The 19,857-nt window shown below is 40.8% G+C and overlaps 1 protein-coding gene across 1 annotated transcript; it reads right to left on the bottom strand.

Moving 5' to 3' along the window:
- Positions 1 to 315: 315 nt before the first annotated feature.
- On the bottom strand, positions 316 to 3,478 carry LOC143635266 (bifunctional pinoresinol-lariciresinol reductase-like). The gene is made up of 4 exons (XM_077103142.1): positions 3,126 to 3,478; positions 2,276 to 2,516; positions 659 to 862; positions 316 to 580 (listed from the first exon to the last, which is right to left on the bottom strand). The coding sequence occupies exons 1-4, from the start codon at positions 3,456 to 3,458 to the stop codon at positions 417 to 419; spliced, it is 942 nt and encodes a 313-aa protein (XP_076959257.1). The 5' UTR covers positions 3,459 to 3,478; the 3' UTR covers positions 316 to 416.
- Between the last annotated feature and the right edge of the window lie 16,379 nt (positions 3,479 to 19,857).

Here is a 19,857-nt window from a genome sequence, read left to right as displayed (position 1 = left end):
CGTTATGTAATGCCTAAACATGCATTAACTGTTTTATCTATCATTCAAAAAATATTTCTATAAATCCAACTCGATTTTTATTAACAGTTAGAGATTGAAATGTTGACAAAAAAAATAAGAAAAGAAGTGAAATAAAAGTGTGTATTTATATTTTTTTTAAATTAAAACATTAACAAGCACAAATTATTAGAGAGAAATCAAATCAAATATTAAATAAATAATAATGATGATGATGATGACCCAACTTGGTTTGAATTATATTTTACAAAAATGGTCACTTCAAAGTTTAATTAATTTAGTAAGAAGAGATAGGAAGAAGTTAACTGTGTGCTCTTATTAACCATTTTTATAAAATGTCTGGTACAAACGAAAAGACAAATTAAGTTGAAGCAAAACAATATTATGCATGATGTGAATCAAAGGTATTGCTTGAGATAGTCCTCCACTTTGACATATTTGATATCAGGATAGAGAGCAGAAGCCTCTTCACCATCTTTTCCAATCTCAAAATTTGCAAGACACCCATGGTAGAATATATGATAGTAATGAGTCAATCCTACTTGCTCCGCATAATTTTTATCTGCATACACATTTGTATAAACCATTAATAAACCTCATACTATACATGCCAATGAGAAAATATTAATAGTGTGATAACCTTTCATGATATTGAGAAACTCTTGTTCGGAGAGAGATGTTTTGTGGACTTCTTTTCCTATGAGCTTCTCCCAAAGTCCCACAACTTCCCTTTGCGAAAGAATGTTTGCCGGTGGCCGGAGATAGAGCGTCTTGTTAAGAGTTCGCGGATCGTCGATGGTTTTGATGGTGTATGCTGCTATGTCATCTTCATCCACGTATATAGCTACATGCATATATGGAAGTCACAAGTAATTAATGTATATTTCCTATACTTTTTATTTGGTTTATTACATGACAAAAGTTATGATTATTTGGCCCGGGGTCATGAGACCCAATGTGGTATACCTAGAGGCCAGAACTAGAGGTGCACATGGTAACCAGTTAATCGGTTTTTGACTGGATCCCTAACCTGTTAGTAACCAGTAAATCTATAACCGGTTAGTACTCGAAAATAATCGTCGGTTTATAACCCGTTTTTCATTTTGGCACAAGATTCGGTAAACTGAAACCGTTTGTATGTTTTTTAGTTATTATTATTATTATTATTATTATCTTTTTTTCAAGGTTGGTTATACCCAAAACCAGTTATACATGTTAGGGTTTTTGTGCTTGAAAACTGGTTAGTATCCGACCCGATTAACCGGTCTAACCGGTTAGTTAACCATTGATCACTAACTGGTTATTTAATTTACCAATTAACCGGCTTGTACATGGCTAGCCAGAACAGGAGAAGGCTAGAAGTAGTCCTTTAAGGGGTCAGTGTTTTGTGTTGGTTGGGGGTTTTTTTAGGTGTGTGTGAGGGGGTGTGTGTGAGGGGGTGGGGGTGGGGGGGGGGGTATCTTGGTGGACTAACACTACTAGAAAACTGGGTAATTGTGACTGCACTTTCGATCACAATTGCTCAGCTTTCCAGTAATGTAATACCTATAATTTTGTATATTTCATTAGTGTTAGAATCAAATATAAATAGATTTAACGACTAAACAAACAAATAGCTAGATTAATTATGCTAACATTAAAGTTATTATTATTACTCTAAAGTTTTTGAGCTATAGTATTATTACTCTACTTCATTTTTGTAGTGTAATTACTCTAATTTAAAATTGTAGAAAGGTAATATATATATATATATATATATTCTTTTGAATAGCGTCTGTCACAGTAGCAACGATATCTCATCCAAAGGATCATAATACTTCCCATACCCCATTATCGAGGTTCATATACCTTTTAAAGTTGTGATGTCCATATTTCAGATTGTCCACATGAGTTTCAACCCCAGAAAAAAACATTAAAAAAACATCCTGACCACCCCACCAAAGTGGTGATGGCGTGGAGTGATAATAATTATTGTATGTGTGAAAATAATTATAATACTTATTATAACTATTAGATCCCCCCCCCCCCCCATTTTATTATTTGTCGATAAAATATGGTGGACACCAATTTTATTTTTCACTTTTGGATGCAATGTCTTTGTTTCCTGTCATATTCCATCATTCTTTCAGCAAGAGAATAAGATGCCTTAACTAACCGAGATTGATTCAATGGGAAGCTAGTTAACTAGAGCAGATTCAACAATAGACAAAGATTTGGTAGATGCATGCATGACAAAGTTATTTTGCACCTAACTTACATTTTACATTGCCATCACCATATAATGTGACAGAATCATGTGAAGGAAGAATGTGTCCAACTTGGCACAACCCTCCAACAAAGTAACCAGCAAAGCAGTTTGCGGATACATAGGTATAAGGGATCCCAGCATCTTCAATGGCTTTTCGTACAGTCATTTTATCGTCGAATGACACTCGTCCTGGTTCGATTGCATCCACCATTTTTGCAGGATCCGTACCAAACTCAGATGGCAAAAACCGCTATTTAAGTAATTAATAAATGTTAGCGCATTTTGTTAATTAAAACTTCACTGCAACAAAATAATCAACTCTATACTTTTAAACGGGTTTGCTAATTATTAGACCACTACTTAATATAGAATAGATTAAGAACTAGACATGTAACAATGTGCCTATATAAATAAGCACGCTATGATGTAACATTGGTAAAAGTTAACGGTTTAAATCATATTAATGGAAAAATCACCCTCTGTCCAAAATTCGTCAAAAATTCACAAAAAGATGTCACAAGTCGTATTAGCGATTCACAACCTTTTTTTGGGTTGTAAAATCTATGTCAAAAATCCATGTTTTGTAGCCCTCTTTGTTTCACACATCTATGAACATGGACAAGTGACAACTATAAATTTTTTCAAAAATCATGAATATAAACCGTCTGCGTTACTTCATGTGGAAATAAGTTATAGAACACCTCAAATCTTTAAAACACAAAAAAGTTTTGTAAAACTTTCTGAGTTATCAATTTAATTAGATTTTATACCGTAAAAATATTTTAATCTGAAAATAAGATTTATACGAACCCCGAAAGCTATTCAAGGTAATTAATTACAAAATACAAAGCCTACATACCTTAATATTTCCAGCTTCTTTGATGGCTTCAACAAGTTTAAGCTGAAGGAGAATTTGATGAGAGCGAAAATGCACACCCGATACCGCACATATAACAACGTCTACTAGCTTCAAAGCTTCCACAAGGCTGCGATGATCGTTAAACGAACCAATGACCAAACGAGCTCCCTGCTTCTTGAAGGAAAGCAGCATCTGGATTTTCTCAATATCAACACCGATTTCGGGTCGTTGGAGAACATATGTCTCATGGCCTTGTTCTAAACTGGCTTTCACCAATCTCTTCCCTAAGTATCCGGTACCACCAATGATCAAAACTTTGCTCTTTAACTCCATATTTAGTTATGAAATATTTGATCTATGAGAACATAAAGTGGTTATATAAATATAATGAAGTGTTGGGAAGACTTTAAAGTCACCGTTGTTGAAACTTGAAGATATATAGGATTAAATATATTTAGATATTATTATTATGGTTTAGCTAATTATGAAACGTTAAGTCATCATCATCCACCAAATGATCAAATGAAGGTAAGGCTGAGGGGTGTGGGGGGCTATAATGGGGACGCGAGTGGGGGCTCCAGCCAATAATATTGTGACGTGTGGCAGAGAGAGAAACTGGATAAGGGGGTGTTGGAGCCCCCGTTGGAGCCCCTGGCCCTGGTGTGGAGAGGCTCCAGCAGGGGCTCCAGCGGATTTTTTTTTTATTTTTTTATAAATATATTCAAAAAACGTATTATTAAAAAAACTCATAAATTATTAAAAAAACACACATTAAAAAAAAATACATTAATATCTAAAAATAAAATAAAAATAAAAGTACTAAAAAAAACATTATTCTTATTCTTCGGCTTGGTCTTCTTCGATCAACCTCTTTCGGATACGTTCCTTTTGCTTTTCCATTAGCATTTGATCGACCGGATTTAGGTTACTGAAGTCTCTAGTAAGGAAGTCCAAATCTCTCATTCGACTTTTTTCCTTTTTGTCATTAGAGACCACCTCCATGGTTTTGTTGAATTTATTGAGGGATTCAACAAGATTGGCGATGTTTACGGCTTCCCCCTCAGCCGGTTTTTTCCCCTTGGCGTCCCGTCCCAATGGCCGCCTCCTCGGCGGTGAAGACGTTTCCTCCCCCGCAATGTTTAGGTCGAATCCAACGCGGCAATCCGACCCGGCGGAAGTGCTATACGCTCCAGACGAACTAGTTTTAGTCCGTTTCGGCCCTACTTCCGCATCAAGGTCCGGCGCCACCAGCTCAACCCACTTGGAACACCTTTTCAACCTCTCCCACAACTTTACATCGTCCCACGTCTTCACCGTCCCATACCTCCGCAAACACTCCTGCTTCCACTCTTCGACAGTGAAATTGTAAACCGCCAAATCATCACTGCCACTTGGTCTCATACGACCGCTGTTCCTGTTGAAAAGATTAGTAAACAAGCCGACAAATTTTCTGATTTCGGACCACCGACCCGAAATCATATCGGCGTTCCGCTCTGTACTCCCAACGAGCGTATAGAACGTCTCCCTAACCTTTGTCCAAAAAATCTTGCTCTTTTGGTAGTCGTCTGCAAAATGAATAAATAAATTTGTAAGTCATTTAACTTTTTTATTTAACTTTTTTATTAAAAATCATTTTTAAAAACGTTAAAACAATTACCGCAACGCCGATCCTCAGAAATGACTATCCAAGCCCGACACAAGGCTTCCTTCTCATCCGATGACCACGGAGTGGTTTTCCGTTTCGTCCTCGGAGTCGAAGCCGGTCCCGACCCGTCCGTTGCAACTTGTTTTTTCCGGTGGACGCGTCTTCTTTGTCCCGTAGCTTCACCGTGTGATTCTTGTGTCTCCGGAACAACAAAGTTAGGAGACGGTTGTATGTTGGATGGTTGAAAGCCGGATGATTGTTGCGGCTCCGAATAAAACATCGGTTGGTCCGGTGACGACCATAAATCGTCGTCAATATAATCTGAATCTAGGTTTGGGTACCAATTTCCAGCCATGTTTTTAAAAAAAAGTTTGGAAGATGGGTTGATTTTTGGTTTTTTTTTGAAGTTGTGATAATTGTTTTAGATGAAATGGGTTATATATAGGAAGAAAAAACTTTTTTTTTTTATTAAATAAGAGCCCAACGGCTCATTTTTAAGCTCCAACGGCTCTTTCACGTTTTCCCATGCCCCTTTACACCATATTCGTCCCACGAAGGTGCTTGCGCCTGCTTTGTTTTTCGTGCTCGCGCCCCTCTCGCGCCCCGGGGGTGTGGTGCTAGCGCCTGGGGGCGCGAGCGGAGGGGCTCTAGCGCCCCCGTTGAAGCCCCACACCCCTCAGCCTAATTGATGATGCTACTGTTTTTGGAAATTTGTTGGCTCATATAATACTCATATTCTGTTGCACCAAATTAACTTTAGATATTCCTAACAAATTACAAAGTAAAATAAACAATGTTTAATTAATGAAACGTTTTCGGATTAGCCGAGACGCGTTTGATCTAGCGACATTGGTAGTTAAAAACCCATAATGGATATTTAGGTGTAATTTCTGTCGTATTGTATAAATTGGACTAGGCGACCGAGTACTCCATAGTCCATAGAGTGCCGGCCGAGGAGAATTTCTTCAAATCGGTCAACAACACTCGGCATCGGTCAAACTTGGAGCTAATCTCGTCTAACACAGACAACTCAACCACGTTGGATTTTCGTTGTTTTCCCATCAATTCTAGTTGAATTTTTGTTGTTTTTCACAAAAGATGCTTTGGGAAATGAAAATTAAATAATAACTTTGTTTATAATATTAAAAAATGAATATTGGTTTTGAAAATATTGTTAAAAATATTAGTAAATTTATGACATTTGACGTATATATATATTAAATATTAAATTCTTTATAATTTACTATGTTCAAATACTTCCCCGAATACTCTCGACTAAGGTCGAGCACTCAAAACTCATCAGGCACGGAACATATGATTTTAGGTTGTCTAGAATTAGCGAGTGCTTGTTGTTTTAAACATAAGAAAGTAAACACATAAAGATAACTTCATAAGTAAAGAAAATAGTTATAAAATGAAAGAAAAGAAATTTCAATAAATTGCATGAGACTGATGTACGTGTGACGTTCATGCTTACATAGGGGTGGATGGGGGTTGAATATGTGCTCTGGTCAAATATGTTTGGATTGCTAGTGGGACTTTTTTTATGCTACAGTTAGTGCTAATTAATGATCGATGCTTTATTTATTGTTTTTTAAGTTTGGTGGTGCGACGGCCGCTGTGGTCGTTATCACAAAAACTCAATTGAAATCATTGAAACAGCATACAGACAATCACAAAATATGTATATATATTCTCAGGAATTAATTTCTTAGGCCATCCGTAATGGGTTACAAATTTGAAGGTTTTGAGGCGACAAGAAGGCTATAAAACCGTCTCCTTGGCGAATTTTTGGGCGAATTGTAGGGGTGGCGACAATATTTTCTCGCCCTTTCTCTCTTTTGTTTTATTATTATTATATTCAATGTGTCTTACATATATATGCATATACATAGAGGCTACAACACCATTACACCCTTAAAACAAAAACTTATCTTTTGCTGATAGGCGCCACATGACACAAAACGCTCCATTTTGTAGCGTCTCCACTACACATAGCCTTCATAACTACTTTCTTTTAATAACAACATTCCACTTTTACCTTATACATGCAAGAATTTGAACTTACAACCTTAGACCGAGCGTAGTGCAGTTTTGGGCTGCGTTTTGAAGCCAAAACGCTGGGAACACCGCCCCCTCCGGCGTTTTCGGTTTAGTTTTTTTATCGGCGTTTTGTGAATAACGCTTTGATGGGCGGTGTTTTTTTAAAATGTTACCGTCAAAAGGTGAAAGTACTATTTGGAGGTGTTGAAGGAGGTGAAGAAGAGTGATCGAGTGAGTCTGGTGACCTTCTTCCAATTCGATTTAGCTCCGCTAGCTGCTGCTCATGGCTATGTACCTATGTATCTAACAAGTGAGTGAGAAAAGGGTTTTCTTTCTTTATTTTATGGAATGGAATGCAGTATGTGATGCAACGGATGGGAAGAAGAAATTAATATCCTTAAAATAAAAATAATAATAAACGAGTTATTCGAAGACGACCGAGAGTCCGATCTCTAAAAGAAAATACGACCCAAGAGGCTTATTATTATTGTATTTTTCTTATTTTAATGTAGTTTTTTAATTTTATATTTAATTATTTAATGAATTATTATTTATAAAAACAAAAAAAATAGTGACTGGGCGCATAATGCATGAAGGTGAGACTTTATGACTACACCCTGTTTTGGTAAAAAACCATAACTCTGACAGGGCGTCACGTGACGTATAATGCCTAGGGGTGAGGCTGCTCATGGTCTTACATTTGTAAGACCACCCGTAGTGGCATGTTATGGGCGACATTATGTGCTAAAACGCCGGGGGCACCCCCCCCGGCCATTATGGCTTATTTATTTTTTTGGCGTTTTGTAAATAACGCGGGTGGAAGGCAAAAAGAAATAATAAAATAATAAAGTTATGGCTTTATGACTCACTTATGGCTTTATGAAGGCTTTATGACCACACTCTATTTTATATTAAAACATAACTCTGACTGAGCGATACATGTCGCATAATGCCTCGGGATGGAGCTTTATAACTACACATGATCTAAGAAGGACATTACTAAAATATATTGTTATGAATTTTGTAATGTTAATGACTTTTTTAAATATATTTAAAATATTCATTCCAAGTGTCTATTTCTTGATTTATGCACAATGTGACGAAATCTACAGCTAGGATGTTTAAATTAAATGAGCTTAAGTCATCATAATATTTTAAATACATAATAAACTTAAACGTAAATATAACTATAGTTATATCTATAATATATATAAACGAAAATCCAAAAATCCTTAACCCGGTTTTGATCCGGTTAGCCTTACGGATCATAATACCCCTTTATACGTTAAAAACCTTAAAATTGTTCTCAACATCAATCATGCACTTCATCTCTCTATCTCATAGATCGATCTTGGTCTCTGTATTATCATCTTCTCAAGTCACCATTCTGTTTTTATTGTTGCGTTTGAATTACGGGCATGTCATCGATTGAGATAAGTAAAACACCATTCTATTCATACAGATTCAAATCCCTAACCTTTCATTCCAAACTGTAATCATAATAGGTGAATTTTGAAATTGTATGCAAAATTAACGTTCGCGAATTTTGTAATCATAAAGCCCTAAGCTTTAATGAACTATTACATGTTTTATCGTTTTCTTGGTGTTTATGGTTGAATTGTGGTAGACGTACCGTAGGATTTGTTGACTAGATTGGTTAAGCCCGGTAGTCGTTTTAGGGTCACTTGTCTTGTTGCCTAGCTGTTTTAGGTTGACTGTTACGAGACATCGATCGATTTATTTATATTAGGTTGGGTTGACCTTTGAGTTGCGTTATTTAGTGGTTTAAGTTGAATTACCCATTTTCCCTAGACGTGTTAAGAATACGCGTCTTAGAGAAAACTGTGTCATTGAGACATCTTGGAGATATAACATTAGGGTATGCTAGGTTTTCACCGGCAATTGTTACCCGGTTATGAAAACTCACATGAATAAAGGAACGAAGATAATTAGATTGGACCTAGTTATGAAAACTCACGTGAATAAAGGAAAACAATAATGAGAAGACTTAAATGGTTAAAGCGAACTAATAAGCTCCACGAGAAGTCCCGACAACCTATCTTGAATTGGTTATGAATTGAATGAGATTGGGAGAATAGGGTTTGGCTCAAGAACACGAGATCAAAATCGATATTACGTTGCTTCTTTGTTGCAATTAGCTTAGGGCTTAGCCTCACGACGGGTGGAGGAAGGCATGGGTAAGTTTAATTGCATTATGAATAGGGTTTTTGCAGTGTTTTCAATATCGTTTAAGCTGTGGTTCGTCATAGCGAGTAATCTGTATTAATTAACTGCATATTAATGTTAGCATGAAATTGAACGCGTAATTGATTAGTTGACGTGTAGAGGGAGAGAGAAAGATGAGAAAAAAATGTTTTTAAAATTTTTAAATGTTTGCCCCCTGATGATGGATCAGCTAATCAACTTAAAACCAAACTTAGATAAGGGTTGAATTTTACACATTATGATACTTTAAATATTCCGTTTACGAATAAGATAGTTTCGAGCGATGCCCAACGGTACAAACACAATAATAATACAATAGAATAAAATTCGTTCTTTATAGAAAATACAAGGATCCAATTAAAGAAAATAAACAAAAATTAAATGGACTGGGTTTTGGGGTTCGAAAATTGACAAATGTCACATAATCGGCCGGTTGACCCGGTATAACTGAATTTCGTACATGGAACGGGTATTTAGGGCCGTTTACTAAATCTTTGAACCAACAGTTTTTCTAAAATGTCGCTTTTAGCCAAAGAGATGTATATAGCTTACAACCCATATTTAAAAAAAGATGGTTGTAAGAATCGCGCCTAGGCGCCAATTACATTGAGTAATTCCTAAGTACTCCTTGCCTAGGCCGAGTTCTTAGTGAGCCATCCCCGATTAGCGTTAAGTACTTCCCAACTAAGGCCGAGTACTTACAAATTCTCTGTCGGCTATCTAACAACTTCTGCAACTATGAAAAAAAACTTTTACAGATACGTGTATGTATACTATTATTTAACTATGTTTTTAAACATTTAACACAAACTAATAAATTGTAGGAAAAGTTACGTCACACCCGTGTGGCGGGTCTGGATGAGTGGCTAGCAGATGATGCCTGATCAGATTATTACGTGGTGGAAACATGTTCTTATTGCATTTTATAAACCTTTTAACATTTTGTTTTACATCACTTGGGCCTGTTTTCAAATAAGCTTATATGGACTTTGGACTTTCTTGTTCTCCTTGACTCATAAGGCCTCATACTTGGGCCTGGTATTTATAATTAAAATTCTTAAAATATAAAATTATTCAAACTGAATGGGCTATATCATGCCTATTGTCCCTATACACCCAACATGGTTTCTCACCAGAAAAATATTACATGTTATCTAGTAGGTTGTCTTTAGATTTATTTTGTTAACTGTTTTTGCTTATCTTTAACAAAAAGATATCTATTTGTACTAAAGTTAAACATATAATTTGCTTGTCTTTCATTCAGTATATTAAGCTGTTTCGGGTGGGCTTTCTAACCATAACCTGAAACCTGACCCGAACAAACTACACCCAAGCTCGCTTAAAGCATTACCAGGTTAACCCCAAACCCCCCAAACAATGAATAGACTGGACCCGATCCGATTTAACTGGTTCGGGTTGCGGATAAAGGTTGGAAGTGTGGGGTTAACTCGATTATGGGTTTAAACTTAAAATCTGGATTTTTGTAGGTTTGAAATTTAGCGATGTCTTATGATCTTTCCTATACACAATTGTTTTCCTATTCGCGACTCGATAACTGACTTCTCCTATTGCACAATTGGCAATGGAGGAGGAAACGAAGGATCAGACGTGAAGAGCGAAGACGATTATGTTGCTTTATTTTTTACATCGAACTTTTTTTTTCTTGTTTACGAATTGTGTTCTTAGATTATGTTAAGAGTGAAGATGATTATGTTGTTTTATTTTTGGCATTTGTACTTTTCTTTAGTTTTACTCGTATTTTTGTTTGGAAATCTGAATGATCAATTAACCCGACCTGATAAAACTGATTTGGGTCGGTTTCGAATATGGTTTTTAAATTATGATACCCGAATAAGTTGATCCGAAAAACCAAAGGAGCACCCAAAATTAAGCCTACGTGGCTACTTTCTAGAATGTAGTTACATTATTGGGTATGGAACAAAGATAATCTAATTTATTGACTGTGTATCAAACCAAATAAACGACACTTACAAATGATACTCATTGAATTGTTGAATCAAAAATGTTAAGGCCATGCCTGACTTATATGGGATGCAAATTATCGATAGTGAGGCCCGCCAAAATTATTTATACAGTCGAGTCGAACATTATTTGAAATATGTAATCATTTAGGCCTTATCCTGGTGCTCTCTATCTCCTATAGTCCCATGTTCTACACTTCTACCCCATAACACATGTCACGTACTTCGAGTGGTGGCCCGTAGGACATCGAAAATAAGTTAAGCCTTTAGGCCCTCACTTAGTTAAGGCCTTCAAATTCAAAAAAAATATTGTATATGATATATTATAATAGGTATAATAAACTCAAAGTAATTTATTGATATGGTGTTAGGATTGGTTGTTACTAAAGTATTGGTTATGTGTTTAAAACTTGTAATAATTATTTTTTTTTCTTAACACTTGTTATGAAAAGGCCCCTGAAGAAACACTAAGTGACCCCGACAGATTAAGGATAATCTTAGGATTAAGTAGATGTTTCCCACGAGGGTTAGGTCCGGCAAAGATGACTATTCTTCTCAACCTGCAAAATAGACACCGTAAGCTCGTCACTGAGAAGGGGGGGTTCCTCCTTGTGACCACCCTCCGGCGTGAGAATCAGACTAGGTTGCTATGAATATAAGTGTATATAGAGAGAAATAGCTAGAGAGAAGATAAGATCATGATACCGTTCCAAGGTGTTGGAGTATTTATATCCGAAGGTAGGTTTCCAAGCAGGTACAGCCAGCTGTATATAATATTCCTTTTCCACCAATTATGGGCTACGTTCGTGCCATGATGGGAGTTGGTGGGTAGGCAGCGGCTGATAGTGACATTTTGTACTGGAGCGTGCTCCTCCTCGTACTATTGTCAGTGAGCTGTCACCCTGTGATTGGTTCATGGGTTGCTTTTGTCAGATCTTGTCTATTTGTCCATACCTTGGTAGGTATAGTACAAAAGATCTTCTAGAAGCGTACGGACTGGCTCTTATGGGCGGGAATATTCCCGCCTTGCTCATTCCTTCTTCAGGTGACATTACTGAAGTATAAGAGTTAGTGCCTTATACGTGTAGCCTTACTGTTAGTGCGGGTAGCCTTCCTTCTTGGCTTGTACCCACAGCTGCGGGAACAGGCAGGGTACTGTACCAAGGGAGGCTTTCCTGCGGGGACAGCTGACTTACTGCGTGTAAGGTCTTCATCTCTCTGAGCATGGTGGGTCCTGCGTATCCGGTTGGTCTTTGCGTAGACGTACCTCTTCAAGGTGAGTCTTGCGGGTCCAACTGGGCTTTGCGGGGACCTACCTCTTCAAGTCCCCCCAGTCCATTGTTCTTCTCATGAATTGTTAATAAGTGAGGGGAACTTTTGGACTTTAAGCAAGGGGCTTTTAAAAGGGGTTTTCGTTTTTTAAGGTTCTCCGTGGGGATTCTTCCCGCAGTTTTCCTAATGTCACTTGCAGAAAATTCCCGACTTTTCTGCCTGGTCTTTGGGTATGATGCGGGTAGGTGTGTAACCTCCTCGCAAGTCGGGAGCATTGAGTTTCACTTGTAGATTCTCCACGAGGTTTTGGTAGTTTTAGACATAGTGATCAGTTATGTTAAACAACCAATTCCACCTTGAAGCTTCAATCTAGTTCTCAACGTTCCCGCCATGCGGGGGTGTTATTTCTCTTTCCGCAAGCATGGCCCATAAGATCAATCTTCTTGGCTTCAATTCCCTGCAAGTGCTAAGTATGTGAAGGGTTTCGCCTTGACACTGTACCCGTACTTGTCTTATGGTTTCTTGCTTTCCAAGGTAAGGGGGTATATTCCCTCTTATTTTTGAATCTTTTTGAAATTCGAAGAGTTGGTGAAAGGATAAGGACAGTCCAAATGGTTGAAAGGACGTTGGCGTCTTCTGACGGTTTCAGGACGTGCGGGAAGTTATGACGACGTGACAGCATGTGGTCAATCTAAATGCTTTTTCAGGCGCGTGGGCGCGAGTTTCATGGCACGCGCAATTCTGACATCTGTTGTCAGCTTGCTTTATCCACATGTGTCGCCGGGTCATTGCTCCTACGCTCTCTATCTCATCCGCATTAAATTCATCGCATTCATTGCGATGAGTATATAAGGTGGAGAGGGTGTATTTCGTCCATTATCTTCACTTCACTCTTCTTTTTCTTTTAAGCGATTTCCGACGAATTCTTATCTTTTCCGGCGAGCGTTCTCCTGAAACCGCTTTCTTTCATTCTTAACATTAAAAAATGTCTTCTTCTTCTCCTCATGACCCAGAGGTTAACGTCGAAGAGTCCGACGTTTTCCTCGAGAACCCGACGTCAACGTCTGATAAGGACGATAGGAGTAATGCTAGCGAGTGTCAGTGTACTCTTTCTCTCGATGTATACAATTACATCGTCAAGAAATTCATGCTAGAACCCTATGAGCCGGAGTTGCCGGAGACCAACCAGACGGTATACGACGCCCCTAAGGGCAGATAGGGGTTTACGCTTCATTTTTCATATATGGGAATCTAAGATTCCCATTAACAAAGTTCGTATACCGTGTTTTGGAGAAACACGGTGTTCATTTGACAGAGGTGCACCCAATGGCAATTGCTAAAGTTCGCCATTTCGAATGGGTGTGCCGTATTTTGGATATCGAGCCTCGAGTCGACCGCCTGATGACCTTCTATACTTGGAGGTGCATCCAGGGTTGGTATAGCCTTGTCACTCGGATCAAGGGTTTGAAGATCTGTGCTACTGAGTGTAGTCTTCGTTCTTGGAAGCGTGAATTTTTCTATATTTCCGCTCGTGTCGTTCCCATTGCGATGACGTTCAAGAATGGGAGGTCACTTCCTAATCTTCCGGCTTCCAATTACCAGGAGACGGAGTGGTTCACCAAGATTTCCCAGATTCAGACTCCTGTTTATCGCTTCGCGGAATCTGGGATGGTCATGCTTGGGATGAGTCGCGTGTGGAAGGACGTCGGGTCTGGGACGCCGCAAATACCCATCATTCTTGAATACGGTTTGAACTCTATTCCTTATGGTACGCCCCGTCTTTTGTGTTGGTTTAGGGTTTTCCTTCTAACATTGTTATCATTTTTATTTCAGAAGGGAACGGCTTACAGTCGCTTTTGCACCCGCGGGAGACTGGAGGTCCAGCGCGGTTGGGTACTCGTGATCTTGATGAGAACGAGTTGCCCGTTTTGGAGAAAACTGCGGATAGGTTCGTAGAGGTCTATCCGCCAGGCCATGAGATTTTAAGCGCCACTCGGCCAGGTAATGAGTTCTCTAATCCTCGACCTCTTCATGCTCACACTTCTGCTGGAATTCCTCTGATCTTGTCATCTTCTGATGAGGGATCCGCAGATGGGCCTTTTGTTGTAAGGAAAAAGAAGGCAGCTAGCGTGAAGGGCAAAGCGAAGGTTGCTACCTTCGTTGACTTGGGGGATCAGTCTGATTCTGAGACTGAGAGTGAGGAGGCGGCGAGGAACCTTGGTGGTGACGAGACCATTGTCTCAGAGGTTGAGACGACGACTGTCACTTCCGAGCCGCTAAGCATTGCGAAGGTAACTGGCGCGAAGAGGCCATTTTCATCGTGTCCATCTCCGCCTATCAGGGCTTTCAAGATCAAGAAAACCAGTAAGTGTACTTTTTGTGTACCTTTTCCGCATCTTCTTCCGCCTACGTTTTTAATATCTTAAGGTTTTTCTTTATGCAGAAGTAGACTTATCTGTTTTTGAGAAGAGTGGTGCGGGAGGAGTTAGTTCAGGACCCACGACGATAGGTTTGGTCAACCTATCCGAGGCGATGACCCAGGCGGCTGCGTCTGTTCCGGTTATGACGTCTGTCATGGCTGCTGTGCCGACGATGGCGTCCACTTTCGTTGCTGCGTTGAGCAGTTCAACTTCTTCGCCAGCCGTCAGTGCCATGTTTACCACGTCATTCACCGGACCGGCGGTGACTTTTTCCATGAGCTCATCTGCGATGAGCTCATCTGCAGCGACTGCAACAGTTATGAGTTCATCTCGAATGAGTTCATCTCCAATGGTCTCTACCTCTGTGACTTCTACGGTGTCACATTCGGCGTCAACGACTACTTCGTCCTTGGCCGGTTCTTCAGGTATGTTTAGAGTTGGGACCTCTAGACTTACCTCTGTTGATGAGGGGGTCTGATCTTTGCCTCCTTCCCATCTCCTTGACCTCTTGGATGGATATCCTTTAGGATCGGGTGATGGGTTTAGTGGCTATCGGCCTGTTATCGACCCTACAGGTGCGTGGGGTTACTTTGGCCTGTTATCCATCCTTTTCATTTTTTCCTAACTGTTTTCTGTTTTTGCAGTTTCGGATTCCAATGAGGTTTATGCTCCAAGGTGGAATATCCGTCGAGGAACAACTCTCAGGACGGCTGCAGACTGCGTTGATTGGACGCGCCATGCCGCTCCAAGTGGTGCATTGGGGGAGGCAATGATTAGCTACCAGGAAGGCAGGTTGTCCACCGAGCTCCGAATTCTACTTGCCCGGATGCAGCCGCGTGTCGAATTACTTTGTCGTGAAAACGATAAGTTAAGGACTGCGCGCAGCTTGGAGGGGTCTCAGGTGCGATCACTGAGGGAAGAGAACAAGAAGCTTGCCGCCTCCGTCACTGAGAGAGAAAAGGCCTTCAAGGACCTTGAGGCCGAAATGCAAGCTAGGCATGAGGCCCGTTCCAAGGCTTCTCAAGCTGTTAACGAACAGCTTAGGTTGGCCAAGGAAACTGCGCGTAATGCGACTGAAAGGGCCACAAAAGCTGAAGCTGTTGTTGAGCCTCTACGCACTGAGAATGAAGAACTGAAAGCTAAACTGGAGAAGCTTCAGCAGGCTCATGAGGCTTTGGCTTTGGAGGACGCCAAGAAGCTACAAGAGCTCTTGGATCAGAGGGGTGTGCTTGATCGCACTGAGCGCAAGCTTAAAGGCGTTGAGGAAGCTACTGCCAAGGAGGTGTTGCTTGCCAACCTTAATAAGAATGAGGCCGAACGCGCACGCGATTAAGCTCAAGCTACCCTTCAAGAGTCATTGTCCAATAACGACTGGCTTCTACGAGAAGCGTTGCCGCAGGTACGTATAGCTCAATTATTCTTTGCTTTTTGCTTTTTATACTTAGAAAAGTTTTTTTTTTTTTTTTTTGTAGGTTGTGCATCGGATTTTCGCGAACACATCCTATGATGATGCCATGAGCACAACCCTCAACGCTTCTCATGAGGATGGAGAGAAAGTTGGTTTCTACTTGGCCTATGACTTGCAGAGAAAGGCATATCGCCTTTCAGATTTCCTTTACACGATGTTGATACTGAGGCTGCCTATGACCAAGCTGTGAACCAGTATGCTGCTTTCTCTCATCCGGTCATGGAAAAGGTGAATGAAGTTGCTGCTGGTGATGACGGGCTAGCTGTTCTCAAAGCTTTCCTTGAACAGCCGCAGCCAACTGATGGTGCGGGTTCAAGTGGGTTTGGAGGGAGTGGTCCCGAAGCCTGAATCTTGAGATTCCTCCAAGCCGTTTAGGATAGATTTGCACTTTTTGTAGGCAGGTAGATACCTAGCCATTTTGTAATGTTTGAACAGCTTTTATCGTGAATATAAATGCTTTGTTAATGCCTTGCCTTATAAACATTATATGATTTGCTCATGCATATTTTAGTTTAACTTAGCAATTTTCTAAGTGTTTTGAATAAGTTAACCTTTCGACGCGTGTCAGATAATAGGTTAATGTTCTGTTTCCTCTATCATGATTATGCGGGTAGGACCGTCACTTTCACTTAGTAGGATGACCAAACTTCATCTATATCTGACCTGCGTGAAGGTTTTCCTCATCTTTTCCTTAGAAATTTTTACTGTATTTGTGTTTATGCGGGTTGTGCCGCTTTCTACACGCAACGACTTACTTCCTCACTTATTTATGCGGTGAATACCGGCATATCAGTGTGGTCAGATCATAAGTATAAAGGCAAGGCTATCAGCATCAATGTGATAAGGAGAATCATTTCCATTAGAAGTGGCTCTAGGCCTGTTCGTTACAAGTTTGGAATTGATCTACATGTAGCATATGCGTAATTGAGCTCCATTCCATGTTCTTGGGATGGGGGTGCCATCGAGCCTTTCGAGCCGGTATGCGCCCTTTCCCAGAACTTCTTTAATAATGTATGGCCCTTCCCAGACCGGGGCCAGCTTTCCTGGGCGCTCTTGGTTCGAAGCCTCGTTGTTACGCAGTATGTAGTCTCCGACATTGAAGTTGCAGAGTTTCACCCGCGTGTTGTAGTGCTTTTGCATTTGTCGCTTGTAGTTCTTTTCACGCGCTGCGGCTAAGTCTCTGCGCTCTTCGGTCAGCATAAGGTCTAACCTTCTTTCCGCATCATTGTCTTCTGGTTGAGTTATGACTCTTGGTGAGGGTAGACCAATCTCGATTGGAACCATGGCTTCAGTGCCATAGGTGAGCTGAATGGGGTTTCGCCCGTGCTTGCTTTTTTCAGCGTTCTGTTTGCCCAAAGGACGTGTGGAACTTCGTCCACCCAGCCAGATCTATGCTCCAAGAGTCTTTTCTTTATGCCGTCGACGATGCTCTTGTTTGCTCTTTCCACCTCACCATTACCCTGCGGGTGTGCCACTGAGGTAAAGGTGTGGGTGATTTGAAGCTCTTTCAGCCACTTTTGTAGCTTCTGGTCAGTAAAGTTGGTGCCGTTATCGCTCACCAAATTCTGTGGAAGTCCAAAACGACAAATAATAAATTCCCAAATAAATTTTTTGATATGTTTTGCGGTTGTTTGGGCTAGGGGTTTTGCTTCTATCCACTTGGTGAAGTAGTCGATGGCTACCACAAGGAACTGAACGTTCCCTGCTGCTGTGGGAAATGGGCCTGTAACATCGATGGCCCACTTCTGGAATGGCCATGAAGAAGTGACTGGAACAAGTTCGTTCTTCGGGCGATGCGTGTTGGGTGCGTAGAGCTGGCAGGACCTACATTTTCTGATGTAGGCAGCGCATCCGTGTGCATCCCCGGCCAAAAGTATCCCGTGTTGTTTAGCTTAGCTACAACTACGCGTGGACCTGCGTGTACTCCACATATGCCTTCGTGTACTTCCTTTAGGAGGTAGTCGGCATCTTAGTCGTCAACGCATCTGAGGAGTGGGCCAAGAAAATTACGCCTGTAAAGTATGTCATCAACAAGTTGATAGTTTAGTGATTTACAGCGTATCTTTCTTGTTTGTGTCTTTGACTCTGGTAGTACACCCGTCGCAAGGTAATTTATGATTGGCGTCATCCATGTTTCTGTTCCGGTTTGGATGACACAAATTTCCTTGTGCGGGACTGATGGTGCTCCAAGAATTTCAACGCGGATGTCCTTTCCCAAGTGGGTGAAGGCTAACGATGCAAGCTTGCTTAGTGCATCCGCAGATTTGTTTTCGCTTCGCTTGATGTGCACAACTTTGCAATCGTTGAAATCGCGCATAAGGGTTTTTGCTTGTGCGAGGTATAGGGCCATTGTGTCATTCACGGCCGTGTACGTCCCGTTTATCTGGTTGGCTACTAGCATGGAATCCACGTGGGCTTCCAAGTTTTTCACCCCCATCTTACGCGCAATTCTTAATCCGGCCAAGAATGCTTCGTACTCCGCTTCGTTATTCGTACTTGGGAAATCCAGCCGAATAGCGTAAGTGTATTCTTGGCCTGCTGGGTTAGTTAGTTTCAACCCTGCGCCTGAACCTTCGTTGTTGGCTGCTCCATCAGTATAGAGTCGCCAGACATCGTTAATGTCTTGTGCTGGAAAGGGTTGAGCCTCTTCCTGGCACTCTTTTTCCCGCGAAGCGGGGACTTCTGCAATAAAGTCGGCCAAGACCTGGCCTTTTATGGCTGGTCTTGGCTTGTACTTTATCGCGTATTCTCCCAACTCAATTGCCCATTTGGCTAGGCGCCCTGACAACTCAGGTTTGCCTAGAACGTTTGCAAGTTTGAAGTTGGTGAGAATGGTGATTGGGTGGCCTTGGAAATATCGTCTTAGCCTGCGTGAAGCCTGTACAAGCGCTAAGACTAATTTTTCCAGGGTGGAGTACCGGGTTTCCACGTCTGTTAAGACGCGGCTTACATAGTAGATGGGCATCTGGATGCCTTTCGTTCTACTAGTAAGACTGCCCCAGTTGCTCTGTCTGTGGCGGAGAGGTAGAGAATTAATTCCTCCCCCACTTCTGGTGCTGTGAGTGTTAGGAGTTCGATTAAGCGTGACCGAATCTCTTGAAAGGCTGCTTTCGCTTCTGGTGTCCAGCAGAAGTGCGTATTCTTCAAACAATTTCTCAATGTTGACACGAATGGGAATGACCTATCCGCCTGGTTTGCCAGAAAGCGGTTAAGTGCGACTAGTCGTCCATTCAGTGTCTGAGCCTGTTTGATTGTAGTAGGTGATTCCATTTTCATAATGGCTTCAACCTTTTCGGGGTTCGCTCTGAAGCCATCTTTGGTAACGATGACTCCTAAGAACTTCCCATCTTCCATCCCAAAGGAGCACTTGCTCGGGTTGAGCTTCATGTTTATCTTTCTGAGCGTGTTGAAAGTTTCTTCGATGTCTTTCAACATCGCCTCTGGCTCGTGGCTTTTGATGACCAAGTCATCCATGTAAACTTCCAAGTTCCTCCCGATTTGGGCATGAAACTCTTTGTCCATCAGGCGTTGGTATGTGGATCCGGCATTCTTTAGTCCGAATGGCATCATTTGGTAACAAAATGTGCCATCGGGCGTCCGAAATGCTGTTTTATCCTGATCGTCAACAGCCATGTGGATTTGATGGTACCCTTTATACGCATCAAGGAGACATTTA

Source organism: Bidens hawaiensis, unplaced genomic scaffold (genome assembly GCF_021521415.1).
Source record: "Bidens hawaiensis isolate Kalapana, Puna unplaced genomic scaffold, B.hawaiensis_p1.1 tig00007413_1, whole genome shotgun sequence".
Taxonomy (NCBI): Eukaryota; Viridiplantae; Streptophyta; class Magnoliopsida; order Asterales; family Asteraceae; genus Bidens; species Bidens hawaiensis.
Note: the sequence above shows the minus strand (reverse complement) of the source record. Positions and strands in the feature narration are given on the sequence as shown.

Excerpts from the sequence above, each read along its gene's own strand:
- LOC143635266 (XM_077103142.1), bottom strand. The coding sequence starts at position 3,458 with ATGGAGTTAAAGAGCAAAGTTTTGATCATTGGTGGTACCGGATACTTA. Across the intron at positions 2,517-3,125 it reads AAGAAGCTGGAAATATTAAG|CGGTTTTTGCCATCTGAGTT; the intron begins GTATGTAGGCTT and ends TTACTTAAATAG. Across the intron at positions 581-658 it reads GTTTCTCAATATCATGAAAG|ATAAAAATTATGCGGAGCAA; the intron begins GTTATCACACTA and ends ATGTGTATGCAG.